The sequence below is a fragment of the Aulonocara sp. 'chitande type north' Nkhata Bay genome, linkage group LG18 (genome assembly GCF_057382095.1).
Source record: "Aulonocara sp. 'chitande type north' Nkhata Bay isolate Kocher_YH1m ecotype deep benthic linkage group LG18, A_spYH_male_GT1.1, whole genome shotgun sequence".
NCBI classification, from domain to species: Eukaryota; Metazoa; Chordata; class Actinopteri; order Cichliformes; family Cichlidae; genus Aulonocara; species Aulonocara sp. 'chitande type north' Nkhata Bay.
Window position 1 is genome coordinate 39,199,009 of NC_141361.1, and position 16,142 is coordinate 39,215,150.

Consider the following 16,142-nt stretch of genomic DNA (forward strand, 5'->3'; position numbering starts at 1 on the left):
AGATTATTCTGTTGGCAGTGTTAAATATAGGATGAAATGAATGCTTTTATTTGGTTCTCTTAGATGAATACACCACCGCTGGTTTCCACGGTCAGGCTTTTTTTGTGTGTGTGTTTGTCGTTTTTCGAAGCATTCTATCGCATTTGCCCTAAAGTCAAATGAACCCAGCTCAGTCTGTTTGAGATAATCTGGTTACACGTTTAGATCAAAACAATAACCTTTACGTCACAGGGGGTTATGTGTCTATTTGAAAACATATTTGTAAATTCCCGTCGCCGTTATTCTGTTATATGGGTTCTTTTACCCCAGTAATATTTACGATAAACTACATTTAGCGATGCAATGTTTAGAGAGTTATGAAAAACAAAGCGACTGAATACATTAGTGTTGATTTGCGACAGACCCCCCTCAGCAAGCACATAATGCTGCAGTCCAAGGCGCGCTAAGCGATTTGGCGCTAGTGTGTGTCCGGTGTTCTGTAATCAGCTGCTGCAGCGCAGACACTTTCCACTTTGAGCTTCTGGCTGTTTTTGAATCATACAGTGCCGTGACCTTCATGGCCAGTCATGTCTGAAGAAGAGATCAAGGTTTCCGATGAGCTTTTCAAAGATGTCAAATTCTACGTGGTTGGGGATATTGACCAAAAGGTGAGATTCTGGACGTTAGCAGCTTTAGCCAAGTTGGTAGCCTGTGCTAACTAGCTAAAGTCATTGACTCTAAAGCAGGTGATGCAAGAGAAGCTAAGTAGTAGCTAAGTATTCGAGCTGTCTTTAGCTAACCTCTGTCAGGCCACGTAACGGTGCTTGAGACTTTCAAGTGACGCTCGCTCACTGAATAATTTGTGCAGAAGCTCCTTCAAACTGCACTTTCACGCAGCCCTTTAGCACTAGCTGCGAGTTTTGCATGTTAGCTGCTAGCTCCTAGCTTGCGGTTTGTGAGGCTAAGGCTTGCTGCTGCCGCTTGTTAGCATTATTTTCTAAACGATTAGCCTCAGTAATATTGCTTGGAACTTCTGATAAGCAGTGAAACGCTGCACTGCCGGTGTATTGTGTTACTTTTCATCAACCTATGACTGTCAGCATCTTGCTCAGTTATTCGCCCATTACTGCGCATGTGTCCACAATTCCACTCGTTGGTACTGAACACCTGTGGTAAAGAGCTGTCCTTCTTGTCAAATGGCATTATCCAGACGCTTTGAGTCTGCACCGAGAACAAACAATACAATTATCATTTACAGTCTTCTCGTGGATTGATGTCTTATTGGGATTGCTCCAAGCTAAACCTCACATTCTAAAAGCTGGTGGGTCGTGTTGAAGTCTGGCTGCGGTTAAAGGCTGAGTTACACTTATTCGGAGCAGAGAGGTGTGGTGGACAGTGCCGTGTCTTCCTTTAGAATGCAGTCGTGCACGGTGGGAGAGATGAAAAATAAATCCAAAAAAAAAGTATTTCAGTTTTTGTTATATCAGTCACTGAAAAAATGACAGTAACCAGCTCCGTCTTTGTCTGTTAAGGCACACAGGTAATAATTGTAATATTATTATCAAACATGCTGTTATTAACACTAGATTTGGGTGGAGCACAGGGCTTCTTCATCTCTTAAATGATCAGTTGTTAGTGCTTCATGCAGTCCAGGTTAAGGGATGTGACAGGCCAATTTTCAGCCAGTGAGAAGGGGCTTTAACGGCGGTTTAGTCTTGAACATTGCATTGAACGATTATATTTTTGTACACATTTACAGTCACGATAATATGCTGACATTTACACCATAAACCAGCAAGGTTTTTGGTCTGCCAGCAACAGATCTGACACTGCTGTCTCTTAAGGGATCATGTCCTGATCAGAATGTGTGGAAATGGTTCCAGTGATAAAAATAGGCATCAAGATATAAATGAAATGTCTCAAATCTTTGATGCAAAGTTTAATTGAAGCATTACAGCCTTTGAAATCCACTAGTCATAATTTTGTTTGTCAGGGATGGGCCTTCTCAGATAAGTGCTCACGCTGCCAGATAGTTGCCACAAGCGTCAGCTTAAACAATGCTCCTTTGCCAATAAGACTTCCTCATTAAAATGTTGGAGGTTGCCCTGAATCGGTGCCTGGGTGAAGGTAGTTTGAAGTTGTCTCTCAGACTCTGTGCTCCTCCTCCAAAGAATGATGACTATTAGTCTTCAGTTTTCATAACGTGGACATTGTCCAAAGCTGGTGTGGATAGACTTTAAGGTCTTGGACTTAGCTGGCAGTACTTGTTCTGCTAAGCAACAAAGGTGAGCTACAATAAAACCAAGTGTCCACTTAGTCTCTTTGCAGTCAGAGATGTAGGAGTTTCCACCTGTCTGACTGAGAGTGAGCTGAGACTGCTGACTGACACTGAGGAAGCCAACAACAGCAGCCTGCCTTCAGAGAAACACTAGATCAAAGCTCTCTGGTTAGCAGCAACTGAGCTTTCATAATCACTGATACTCTCACATGGATGATAAAGAAATCACAAGATATACTTGCACAAGACTTTAGTTGGAAACACTGTGCTCAGAGCATCTACAGTTTATTAAGAATGTCAGTATTTGTATTTATCCTTCTGACCTATTTAGTTCAAAATAACTTTGTGAACTTGTGGCTCCCACAGCGTCTGTGTTAGTTAGTTAAATTGATGTAACTGGAATTCTGTGCTCGTACTCCAGGTGGTGCAGCTGCTAAAAGCAGGAAAAGCAAAGGAGGTGTCCTACAATGCTCTGGCCACTCACATCATTGCAGAGGATGGGGACAACCCTGAGGTGGGCGAGTCAAGAGAGGTTTTTGACCTTCCTGTTGTCAAGGTAAGGGTTGTGTTACAACATACTCACTACTCCAAGTTTTTCTGTTTCTCACTTGATTCTGTAACAGCATAACTTTTGAGACAGCTCTAGCTCCTCTGCCATAAAGTTGTCATACAGCAGTATTTTTTCTGCCTGATCATTTATGCATTCTGGTTGAATCTGTACCAGCAGCTTACAGACACGCTGTCAGCCTTTGACTTACAGTTCTGCTCATGTTTTTCAGCCATCCTGGGTCATTCTGTCGGTCCGATGTGGAGACCTGTTACCGTATCCTTCCACTGTCCAGACCAGCGCAGCTCAGACTGCTGTTTGCCAATACATAAATCTATATTAATTCATTGATTGGTACTGAAGGGTAATAACTAGACCTATGAAAAACAAAAACAGTTCACATCAATGTGAGCATCAGCTAATGGTCAAATCCTTTTTTTAAACCTCAGTCTGTTCCTACAGACTGATGTAACCACGTTGGTAATAACAAATTGTCAAATAACAGTGGCTTCTCCCTTTCTTACTTTTTCCATAACCAAGAACGCCACAGAGTTACTGGCTTCTCGCCAGAATCGGGGCAGATATTCTTTGGTGTCACAGCTTGTCTTCCCAGAGTAAGTGTGTGTGTGTGTGTGTGTGTGTGTGTGTGTGTGTGTGTGTGTGTGTGTGTGTGTGTGTGTGTGTGTGAGAGAGGGCTTACTATCAGGTGTGTGTGTTTGGTGTTATTGCACTCTGAAAAATGTGAAGCTTGTTTGTTGTGTTTGTACGCAGCTTCCTGATGATCTCAATGCTCTGTGGGCTTACATAACCTTTTATGGAGGAGAATGCCAGCTTAACCTAAACAAGAAGGTCACTCATTTAGTATTGAAGGAACCTAAAGGGGTGAGTGTGCGCTCCATGGAGCTGAGTCTAAACTAGCTTTTTGCCACAGTTCATTCTTTGCCATCGGTGCTGATACGGTGTTAGCGGCTACTTTCTTCTTGGCACAAAGTCATATCTGACTTTTTCATAGGTTCACTTATTTGTTTTCACTACAGATGGTGTTTGATTGCATATACATATATATATTTGTCTCCAGGCTAAATTTGAGTGTGCCCTGAAGCACTCCGGCATCAAGATTGTCACCCCTGACTGGATCACAGATTCTGTTAAAGGTAACATCAGTGCAGGCAGTCTAATGATGCGTTTTATCAAGTTGTTGTTCTCTTAAAGGCAAGTTGTTAATTATCAATTCTTCAAACTGTATTTTTCTGTTTAACATTGTATGTTCAACTGAATATCTTTGGTTTTGGACTAAATTACTGAGAAACGGGCATTTTCACTATTTTTGTTGCAAAAAGAAAGTGTATGCCTGTATCAGTTCATTTTCCTTATTCAACTTTAATAATGTATAAATTCTGACCAATAATGGAGCTGCTAGTAATCATTGTCAGACAGAAGATCTGTAATAACCTGTCCCTCTCTTCACCATTTAAAGATAAAGCCAGGAAGGAGGAGGCACTCTATCACCCCAGACTCACATATGTGGAGCCAGAGGAAGAGGAGGAGAGTGAAGCAGAGTCATACAACCGTCATTCTGATGGAAGCTACAGCCCCCAGCGATCCCGGCTGTCCAGTGGTGGCTCATCAGATGAGGAGTCCAGCCCCCGCAGACGACCGGGACCCAAAAGACTGAATTCTGTCTCCCCGACCTCTCCACGCAAACCCGAGCGCCGCAGCGAACGGATGTTTGATGATTCTGACGACGACTCTTCCACAGAGAAGGAGGGCACCAACCTCAACTGGACGCCGGCTGAGGTGGTCACCCCAGCTCCCCCTATTACAACCGGTACAGCCAGGCGTCGGAGTGGGCCACCCGGCATCAAAGACCCAGTGTCGTCCACAGGCAGTGGGCTGATCAACCTATGTGCGAATGTGCCTCCTGTGCCCGGTAGTGGCGGTGCCGTGCCTGCAGAGGCTCGCTCCGCTGCTGCCGCCATCGCTCACTCCGCACAGCAAGGTAGGTTTTTAAAAGCTTCGTTTGCTGCTCAGGCCTGCATTAGATTCTCTTGCACACTGTGTGTTGAGAAATGTCAGATAGTATGGGAAGTATTTGTGGAAACAAAAATGAATGCAACACTGTTAAGCCACTATAATGCATCATGTGCGCAACAGAGAGAGCATTGGATTTGTGCCAACATAAACAGCTGTAAAGTGAGAGACCTCTGGCTCATATAAATCAGGTTAATTCAGTTTCACTTGTAACACCAAATCACAACAACAGTCTCCTCAAGGCAGCAATTAATGATTTGGGCCTAAAGATTTGCTTTGTGGCGACCTGGTAACCACCAGTCACAGGGAAAACCAGTCCTCCCTGACAAGTCAGTTAGTGGTGGTTAGAAGCTGGTGGCAGCCGCTATGGAATCGATTCCTAAAACTCCATTCGTGCTGGACCCGTCAGGGATTCCTGGCAACCACACGTTGATGGGGAAAAGTGCGTATTCTGTGAATGGGTGTTGCCAATCATTAGCAGGAAATTGTTTGCAGAGAGGTGTATACGGTGCTGCCCAAAGCACTGCATATTCAGTTGTTTCACTGAGAATAGGTCCTATAAATGAGTGCAGTTTAAAGTATAAGAATTTCTTTTATTATGAAAATAATGTTTTGCATTGAAGAAAAGTTGCGTTTTTTGTTTGTTTGTAAATGGACTGGTTCTTATGTATCACTTTTCTACTTTACTTGAACACTCAAAATACTCACGCACTTGCCTCATTCACCCATTCACACAAGAACCTTTTCTATGATTTTACCATCTCAGCGCTTTCTATCATCTATCTTACCTCCTGAGCTACAAAAAGCCCAAGCTTACTGCACCTGGTATTCCCAGGCAGTCTCCCATCCAAGTACCGTATTTTCACGACCATAAGGCGCACTTAAAAGTCTTAGATTTTCTTCAAAAAGTACGGCGCGCCCTATAGCGCAGTGCGCCCTGTGTGTTGTAAGGAGGACGTAGTAGAGAACACCATGAGAACGCTAAAGGGTGAAGTGTGGGCGCAACCCTGAAAATGGCAAAGAGACACGCTTATGAAGCACAGTTTAAACTGAAGGCCATCAGCTACGCGGAGGAACATGGAAATCGAGCAGCGGCGAGAGAATTTAAGATTAACGAATCGATGGTTCGCAAATGGAGGAAGCTAGAAAACGAGCTCCGGCAGGTCAAAACGCAGCTGAGTTTCCGCGGACATAAGGCGAGGTGGCCCGAGTTGGAGGAAAGACTCGAGCGGTGGATCATCGAGCAAAGAACGAGCGGGAGAAGCGTTTCGATGGTCACCATTCGGCTAAAAGCAGTTTCACTTTCACTTTTTATGAAACGGTGCCATTTTTCCATCCGAACCAGGACTACGGTAGCGCAGCAACTTCCAGCGGATTATAAGGAAAAGCTGGCCATCTTCCGCTCCTACTGCAGCAAACACATCGGCGACAAAAACATCCAGCCCAGCCACATCACAAACATGGACGAGGTGCCGCTCACTTTTGACATCCCGGTGAGTCACACTGTAGAGAAGAAGGGGACCAGCACGGTAGCGATACGCACAACGGGGTATGAAAAGTCTTCTGTCACTGTTGTGCTTGGCTGCCATGCTAATGGACAGAAACTGCCGCCTATGGTGATTTTTAAGCGAAAGACTTTGCCTAAAGAGAAGTTTCCAGCAGAAATCATCATTAAGGCAAATGAAAAGGGCTGGATGGATGAGGAAATGATGAAAGAGTGGCTGAGGGAGGTGTATGTAAGGAGACCAGGTGGTTTTTTCCACGCATCACCATCGCTGTTGATCTGTGACTCTATGCGTGCCCATCTCACAGCCGATGTGAAAAAAACTAGTGAAACAAATGAACTGTGAGCTTGCTGTCATTCCGGGAGGGAGGCCTGACAAAGGAACTCCAACCGCCGGGCATCGGTGTGAACCGGCCGTTCAAAGTAAGGCTCCGAGCGGCCTGGGAGCGATGGATGACCGATGGAGACCAGTTTCACCAAGAGTGGAAGGCAGCGCCGGGCGAGTTACGCCACAATTTGCGAATGGATTGTAGATGCTTGGGCTAACATGCCTGCTGGCACTGTTGTTCGAGCTTTCGCAAAAGCCGGCATCATTTCCGAGGAGCCGCACGGCACGGAAAGTGACTCTGACAGTGAAGAAAGTGAACCTGGCATGTTTGATGGAGATTTAGCGCAGCTGTTCAATTCAGACACAGAGGATGAGGACTTCGATGGGTTTGATTGATGATAAAAATGTGAGTACCAAACTTCGTTTTGCTCCTGCTTTATTTTTAAATACGCACACTTGTATGCTTGTGTGTTGTTGATGATGACGATTACCGGTAATAAAAATGTGAGTAAGGTACCGAACTCAGGTTTGCTCCCGCTTTATTTTTAAATACGCATACGGTACTTGTATGCGCCCTATGATCCAGTGCGCCTTATGTGTGTGTTAAATACAGTAATGGCACACATAACTGAGACTGCGCCTTTTAGTACAGTGCGCCTTATGGTCGTGAAAATACGGTACTAGGAGATTCAGCAGGTCACCCTTGGAAAGAAATTGCAAGTCGGAATTAGCCAAGAAAACTGCAGTCGGTCACTGAGCATTTCTCTAAATAAAACTTAGACATATATGTCTGAAAACATAGAAAATTCGCTGATGCTGAGGTGAGTACAGTGAGCTCACAGGACTTAGTGCGCTGGGAGAGCAGCCAGCAGAGCCAAACTCAGTGTTGTTTAGATTTTGTTTACATGTACGTTCTCTCTCACACACACACAAACACACACTCTCTCTCTCTTTCCAGTCTACTCAAATTCAAATTCAAATTTTATTTGTCACGTACACAGTCATACACAGTACGATATGTAGTGAAATGCTTGGACAACTGCTCGTGACCTAAAGAAAACAAAAAAGGAAAAGGCTATGAATAAGATAGGAAATAAATATGAAAAATTAAAAAGGGTAAATTTAACTAGGAAGGAATAAAATATAAATTAAGGTTAAAAATGAAATAACTGTACAACACAAATTAGAATGAAGGGTAAATTTAACTGGGAAGAATAAGATAAAATATATAAAGTTGAAAATAAAATAACTGTACAACAAAATACACAATATAGAACTATATAAGAATGTATGAAGAAATATAAATAAATATATACACAATAACAGCAGCATATACACAATAACAGCAGCATGATTTAAGTAATGAAGTGAAACAATGTCCAGAAAGTCCAGTGTGTGTGTAAGAACCATATGTGTGGGTCAGTACTGTGTGGTGGTGTGATTGAGAGACCGTATCGCCTGCGGGAAGAAGCTCCTCCTCAGTCTCTCTGTGTTGGTCTTCAGGGAGCGGAATCGCTTTCCTGACCTCAACAGAGAGAACAGTCTGTTGTTGGGATGGCTGAGGTCCTTCACCATCTTCCTGGCCTTGGTCCGGCACCACCTGCTGTAGATTGAGTGCAGGTCAGGGAGCTCGGAGCGGATGGTGCGCTCAGCTGACCGCACAACCCTCTGTAGAGCTCGTCTGTCCTGCATGGTGCTGTTCCCGAACCAGGTTAAGATGTTTCCCGTCAGGATGCTCTCTATGGTGCACGAGTAAAAGTTCCTGAGCACCTCGGAGGGCAGTTGGAAGTCTCTCAAGCGTCTGAGGTGGTAGAGACGCTGTCGGGCCTTTTTCACCACGGTGTTGATGTGACAGGACCATGACAGGTCCTGCGTGATGTGAACTCCGAGGTATTTGAAGCTGTCCACTCTCTCCACTGGGCACTCGTTGATGACAGGGGTCTGGTAGTTCCTCCCCTGCTTAGTGCTGAAGTCCACTATCAGCTCCTTTGTCTTACTGACGTTTAGAAGGAGGTTGTTCCTCTGGCACCAGTTCTCCAGATTCCTAATCTCCTTCAGGTAGGCCGTCTCGTTGTTATCAGAGATCAGGCCCACCACGACGGTGTCGTCAGCAAACTTGATGATGGTGGTGGAGCTGGTAGTGGCCACACAGTCATATGTGTACAAAGAGTACAGCAGGGGGCTCAGAACACACCCCTGGGGGGCTCCAGTGCTGAGAGTGGTGGAGGCTGAGACATGTCCGCCCATCCTTACTGCCTGTGGTCTGCCAGTTAGGAAGTTGGAGATCCACAGACACATATTGAGCTGAGTCCCAGATGCTCCAGCTTGGTGGTGAGTGTGGAGGGAATTATGGTGTTAAATGCAGAGCTGTAGTCTATGAAGAGCATTTTAACATAATTCCCCCTTCTAGTGTCCAAGTGAGTGAGTGATGTGTGGAGGAGATGAGAGATGGCATCGTCTGTGGAACGATTTGGACGGTAAGCGAACTGTAGTGGGTCCAGTGTGTCTGGTAGTGAAGAAATGATGAAGTCTCTGACCAGGCGTTCAAAGCACTTCATCACTACTGAGGTGAGGGCTACAGGGCGATAGTCATTGAGAGAAGCAGGGTGGGGTTTCTTCGGGACAGGAACAATGATGGACTCTTTGAAGCATGTGGGGATCACCGACTGAGATAAAGAGATGTTGAATATCTCAGTGAACACAGGAGCTAGCTGGTATGCGCAGTCTCTTAGGATACGACCTGGGATGCCGTCTGGTCCTGCTGCTTTCCTGGTGTTCACTCTCTTGAAGGCTCTCCTTACTTCATGCTCGGAGATGACGAGCACGTTTCCGGTGCTGGCAGTATCTTCCTGTCTGCAGCCGTTAGCGCCGCTAACACTAGCATTGTTGGAGTCCTTAGCTGCAGCCTCGAAGCGAGCATAGAAAGTGTTCAGCTCGTCTGCCAGAGTCACGGCCGCGTTCGTCATACCGGTTGTTGGTGCTTTATAGTCCGTTATTGTCCTTAGTCCCCGCCACAGGCTCCTAGAGTCACTCTGTTGGAGTTGTGACTCTAGTTTCCTCCCGTAGCGCTGCTTCGCCTCTTTCACCGCCCTCCGCACGTTATATGACGCGGCTTTGTACGGGTCCATGTCCCCCGTCATGAGTCCCTCTTCAGTTCTGCACTCTTCAGTTCTGCACTCTTCAGTTCTGCACTGTCCAATAAAAGTGAAAAATGCCCAGGACATTCTAATGATCTTTTTCTTTGAGCACAATGTATTAAATTGTATGATTTCTGTTTTGTTACTCCTGATGCAATATGATGAAGATGCTACTTCTCTCGCCTCTTCAGGTGTATCTGTTCCAGAGAGCATGTCAGGGTGGAGCCCGGCTGTTAGAACGCTCCGCAACATCACCAACAACTCCGACATGCAGCCTGCCAATCGAGCAGCCAGCGTTCATGTAAGAAACACAGCCTGCTTCCACTGAGCACCAGCACTTCTCACATTGGCTAGAAAGGAAACGATGCTAAAGGAGTGTGCTTTGAGTGGTTATTTGTTTTCTGTGTTTATTGGTTCTGTTTCACATAGAGCTGGGCGATAGAACGATAACGATATGTATCGCGATATAACTTTTACTCGATAGAGAAATTAAGCTATCGCGATAGACCTCGCAGCTCTTGTCCTCAAAAAAAAAAAAAAAAAAAAAAAAAAGGTCAGCCAATCCAAATTAAGTAGCGCAGAGCCGAACCAATCACAGCCGCAGCGTCACGTCGCGTGACTTGTTACATACAGCACAAGTGCCAAGCCGCACGTGTGTTTGTTTGGGAAGCAGCCAGCGGGTAATGGAGCCAGCGCGTAATGGAGGAAATGAGTGTGCCGACTAGAAAAATCAACCGAGCGTGACCGAAGAGAAAACAGATAATGGTTCCAATGCCGGAGAGATTGTCGAACGGAAGAGCCATAGAAGTTCCGTAGTGTGAAGGTATTTCGGCTATTTCAAGTCTGACAAAAAACAGAGTAGCGTGCACTGTAAATTGTGCCGAAAGCAAGTCTGGAAATACAATAAACTGGTGCATGCGTCACACTGTGCGCCACGTTATTGTTTCGGTGAAATGAATTTCTACAATACTGTTAATTCTACTCTCTGCAGTGTTTAAATGCTTACATATACACACAGTTACTGTCCCTCCACACTTACGACTCGGTTCTGCTTCTATGCCGCAGCTTTGTTTACTTTTTCCCACCGAGGCTTCTAGACTTCTGATTGGCCAACATTTCTGCACGGTTAGGAATCTAGCGCCACCTGCTGCTTTGGCATGTTCATAGCAGCGTTTTCCTTCATTTCTGCCTTTATATGTGGACGGGATTATTTTTTAAAACGAAAACGGAAAATCTCCGTTTTCAAAAATACCCGTGTACGTGTGGACGTAGCCTCAGTCTCTGACTGGAAGCGCTAATTCGTCATTCGGCTTTTGTCAGACTAAAGTAACTGTTAAAAGTGTTTGAAAAGCTAAGCTATACAACAAGGAGAGATTGAGAATTTCCTTTTAGTTCTCAGTTTATTTGATATTGACAAAAGTTAGTCAGTTTTGTCTGTTCTTCTGTAAAACAAACTAAGATTTATTTTTAGAATTAATATTTTGTTTCTAAGTGGAATTGACAATTTAGTCTGTTTCGTTTGTTCTATTTTGAAACTTAAACGCTTTAGCGGCTGCCTTTTGTGTAGTTTGCAATATTTGCCTTTATTTATCTGAAAAAGTCTCATGTTCCTTAAATACATCTACCCTGTTGAACTTATTATGGGAAATAAATATTTAAATAAAAACAAGCTGCTGATTATTTCACATTTTACTTGTGAGCAACGGCACATTTAAATCTTACAAATATAGTTATTTGGCTTATATCGTGATAGATATCGTTATCGCCTGAAATGAAAAAAACATATCGTGATATGAAAAAATCTCATATCGCCCAGCTCTAGTTTCACATTTTCAATCATTACTTTTGCACTGCGACAGTGACACACATGCTGTTGAAGAAAGTAAGAGCGCGGGCAGTAGCTATTACAGACAGGGCCGTGAACCTTAAGAGTTGTACAGTTGTTAGAACAGCATAGATGGAATATTTGGATAGTACTGCAAAGTGGGAGCACAGGGTGCGTAGAAGATTTCATTGAGATATTCACTGTGTCTTGGGTGGTGAGTTATGCTGAGTCGATGGATGCTCCATGAGACTGCACACGTCAACTCACATTTGAATCTCAATCGTGATGTGACTTCCCACGGTTAATCTGATCAACCGATACAAAAAAATGAATGTTCTATCAAATAGAATGAGAAGCAAATCTAGCACTCCCTAAATCCCAACAACACAGCTGCATATAGCATTTCCAGTCACAGCTGTTCCTGCCCGCGTAGCTCGAAGTTTGCTGGATGTAGTCCGAATGAGTAGCACTACATTAAAATACAGACGGAAACAAAAATCAGAAGAAGAGCCTGTGTGTCTTCTAATCTACATGCACATTAGGTTAACGGGGGTTCTAAGCTGGCTGTAGGCATTTTTACTAGTGGCCAATACGGGTAACACACTTCTGACCAAATTCTGTATGTATAAGTTGAACTTGGCTTCCAAATCTAATTGTTCTCAACTTGTCTGGCTTCAGGACGCACCACCATCACCTCTTAACGATAAGCCGTGACCCAGATTTTCAGATTCTGAAATTTGGTGAATGAAAATATTGTGCGGTTTGAATCTGAGATGGTAGATCATAATATCACAGTATGACAATACAAAAAAACACACTTTTGGGTTGCAACCCACCCGTTGAGAATCACTGGTGTAGAAATCAGTGGAAAGGCAGCTTCTTCTATGTGCCCCGCAATCACCTTATGATCCAATAAAGACTTCAGGTCTTGAATGGGCAGAACAGTTAGGAGCATGCAGTGTTAAAAAACATTAAAAAAAATCAAGCATGAAGCGCACATTCAGTTTCACTTCTACTCTTTGGATTTTCACTGTTCTTTGTGGCTGGCTGACAGACTAACTACAGCGCAAGCAAGAGTTGTCCACAGACTGGAATGCATGTATTGTACACTGCCTCCAACGACAGCAGAGCTCTCTGCAGACAGATGGTCTGACTGCAGCAGAGCAGACTATAAACTCAACCTCTGCTGGACTATAAATCCCGCTTTGTTAGTTTTTCATTCAGATCTTCAGCTGCACTTGTAATATTTGGTTTGAAATATGTTACGGTGACATAAGGCTTACATACCATTGGGGGATGGTGACCAAGTCTTTTTATGTAGAGGCTGTAATCATGTCATGTACATGTATAAATAGTTATGTTCAGTGATGGGAATAACCCCATTACTTTTTCAGTAACAAGTAATCTAACTAATTACTATTTCTATCGTTACAACGCCGTTACCGTTACTAACAAGAAAATGCGGTCGCGTTACTGTTTTTCAACGGACAGTTGAAGCTGTGTTCAGCTTACCGCACCTTATATCAGTTGCACGGAAGTAGCTGTAAGTAATCTGGGCGCTACAGCTTTAAAGCAGCTGCGCGCTCCCGCGGGAAACAATAACTTTTTGGCACAACACCTGGAGCTCAGGGGGCAAAACAATGGCAGGAGTGCTGCCGTTTGACTGAGGAAGAATAAAGTAGTCGTGGTAAGCCAATCACATGACCACTTCAAGATCACAAAGCAACAAGGTGATATGTACCAGTTTTTAAATTGTGTTGATAGGCCACGTAAAACCAGGGTCATAATAAACAATCCGGTCTTTAAATCTGACGTCATTAGCCGTGCCTGGGCCCAAACTCTGCTGCAGGTCCGTAAGTTCAACGATCACTGCGGCATCACTGACAGTTAAAAACTGTCTAAATCCTTTCATCTGTAATAAAATGATCAGCGTTCTGCTCTACCAGGTGTAACAATTAGGTTTAACATCCATGAAAACGGAATTTATGAAATTTAACGGAGTTAGAAGTTAGCAGGAAGTTGGCTCGCTAGTTTGCATCTAAATATAATATACCATGTTCTGACTGAGGGATTTATGAAACAAGTTACAGGGCTCTAGAGTGCGACCAATTTGGTCGCAAATGCGACCAAATTTTTCAGTGGTGCGACTAAAAAAATATATTTGGTTGCACCTGTGCGACCAACTGTTCCGGTAGCAAAAAAACAAAAACAAACCTGCAACCTTCCCTGTGGTCAACAACAGACACACATTTTGCCCCTATCGTGGACTAAACCAATCAGAGATAGTCAGGGGCGGGACCTCTCTGATTGGCCATGGTCCAGTTGAAAGTGCAGGTGGAAGTGGGAGGTGAGTAGCTTGAATAAAGCGATATCGATTCATTAAATCCTGAATCGACTTTTAAATATAACTTTGTTTTGCCAGAAACGCCAGATTCTCAGATTAAAGCTCACAAAACCATTTCAACAACAACCAAACAGCAAACGAGAGCAGGTACACTGATTCCACGCAAAGACATAAACACAGAACGGACCGACGCTTCAGAATCAACTTTGTCTTTCTCGGCTTTCTCACCCGACGGCCCGTAGACGGACACGCTGTTGGAGATTAGCGGTTCTGATGCGTCGGGTCCGCGCTGTGATTACGTCTTTTTGCGCTGATTCTGAGCTGCAGGTTTTGTCTCTCCAACCAAAATTCACCGAGCCAGCAGCAAAAGAAGCAGCAAAAGAAGCAGCAAACTGCGCGTCACATTTGATCAATGTCGTCATGAATTTTGCTGTTTTGCTTCCACGACTATTAAAATCACACTTCATGCACAGCTAGCTCTCGCTCTCTGTGTTGTTTACAGCGCTGTCGGCTGCTGTCTTTTTCTTTTCTTTTTCTTTTTTCACTTAAATGACCTCGGACATTTTTTTTCTGTTGTTCAATACTGAAGAAATTTAAACTTTATATGCAGAACATTGTAGAATATTTTTAAGGTTATCTGCTATAAAAAGCCAAACCAGGAAAATCTCCTTCATGTTTTTCTGTGTTTTATTCTCAGTTACTTTCACACAAAGGCATCTGCTGTGATGTTCACAATTCTGATGAAGTCAGTACTGATAAATGATCAGAATTATAATATATCTGACTGTCTGAGGCTAAGTTGAATCGAATCGGGACTTTGAAAACCGGAATCGAATGGATTATAGAAATCAGTGATGATACCCAGCCCTAGTGAGCAGCCTAGGCACGACAGAAGTGGATGTAGCTGTAATAGGAAAAGAACTATTGCTAACTTTTCTGTTAAGTTAAGGCCTGATCCTTCTGAAAATCATAGCCAGTGCTCTGACACGGTGTCATCAATCTTTGAATGCTGAAAAAGCACAGTGTATCCAGAAAAACACATTATATTATATAAATTATTATAAAATTTGTGTGCGCCTAACTTTTGTGCCGGTACGCCTAACTTTTTAAAGTTAGGCGTACCGGTACGCCCATGGCAAAAAGTTAGTCTAGAGCCCTGAGTTAAGACGTACAGCTCTGCTATCATTTCCGACATAAGTGAAGACAGGAAAGTAAACAGCAGGGACATTTGTAGGGTTACTGAAGTTTGGCTAGCTGGTATATAATGATGTGCTACGTGGTCGCTAGTGACACAGCTATGTTAGCTGGAGGATAAATACTAACTTTTATAGTTTTGTGTTGTGTGTCAGAACAATGAGGTGACTGCTGTCTCCAGGTAAAAACAGGAGGAGTGACACACCTGCTGCTGTCAGACCTGCAGCTAGAGCAGGGCGATATGACCAAAAATATTTATCACTCTATATACATTTGAAAATTTGCGATAACGATATAACTGACGATATAATTGACACTAGACAAAATACTTTACAACTCCACAACTTTATTAGTGCAAAAAACCATCAATGTATTTTCTCTTAAACAAGCAGCTGTTTTTTATTTTATGTGCATTAAAGTTATATAAAAACGTAACAGTGCAAATTCCTCGCTGACAGTTTACCCAAAAGGCATTTCCAGTGGAAACTGGCCGACATATCCTCAGCATAACCATGTAGAATATCCACAAAACCTAAAAAGAGCTTATACACACACAGTACGGTAATATTATGTTGAAGCAGAGTACGTATCACTTCGCGAGGCTCCGCCTACGATAGCCGTAAAGCTCCAACAATCCATCAAGCGGTGCGGCTTCGTAGCTCAGCAAAGTCGTACTGAAACATTTGACAGATTTTCGAGCGCCGTGCACATAAAATCGTTTCGAGGTCAGTAAACACAACCAGAGTTCATACATAAGGCACACGGGATTAGTTACTAACTTAGTTACTTTTTTGAAGAAGTAACTAGTAACTATAAATAATTACTTTTTCAAAGTAACTTGCCCAACACTGGTTATGTTATCATCAAGACAAAGTAAAAAGAAGAGACTTAATCTCATACAACTGTCTTTAAATCGGAGAATAAAAATAAACAAGATTTTTGGAAATAAGTTTTGCGACTAAACAAACTATAAAG

The 16,142-nt window shown here is 43.5% G+C and overlaps 1 protein-coding gene across 2 annotated transcripts in view; it reads left to right on the plus strand.

Moving 5' to 3' along the window:
• Positions 1-443: 443 nt before the first annotated feature.
• The window catches only part of paxip1 (PAX interacting (with transcription-activation domain) protein 1), a 34,158-nt gene continuing 18,459 nt past the window's right edge, over positions 444-16,142 (plus strand). Inside the window, exons 1-8 of one of the 2 annotated variants that reach the window (XM_086270747.1) lie at positions 444-647; positions 2,679-2,813; positions 3,037-3,080; positions 3,355-3,418; positions 3,576-3,686; positions 3,883-3,958; positions 4,282-4,803; positions 9,996-10,105. In XM_086270747.1, coding sequence (XP_086126873.1) covers positions 567-647; positions 2,679-2,813; positions 3,037-3,080; positions 3,355-3,418; positions 3,576-3,686; positions 3,883-3,958; positions 4,282-4,803; positions 9,996-10,105 — 1,143 coding nt within the window. In that variant the 5' untranslated portion in view covers positions 444-566. The remainder of the gene's footprint in view (positions 648-2,678; positions 2,814-3,036; positions 3,081-3,354; positions 3,419-3,575; positions 3,687-3,882; positions 3,959-4,281; positions 4,804-9,995; positions 10,106-16,142) is intronic. The other variant, XM_086270746.1, reaches the window with a different exon arrangement.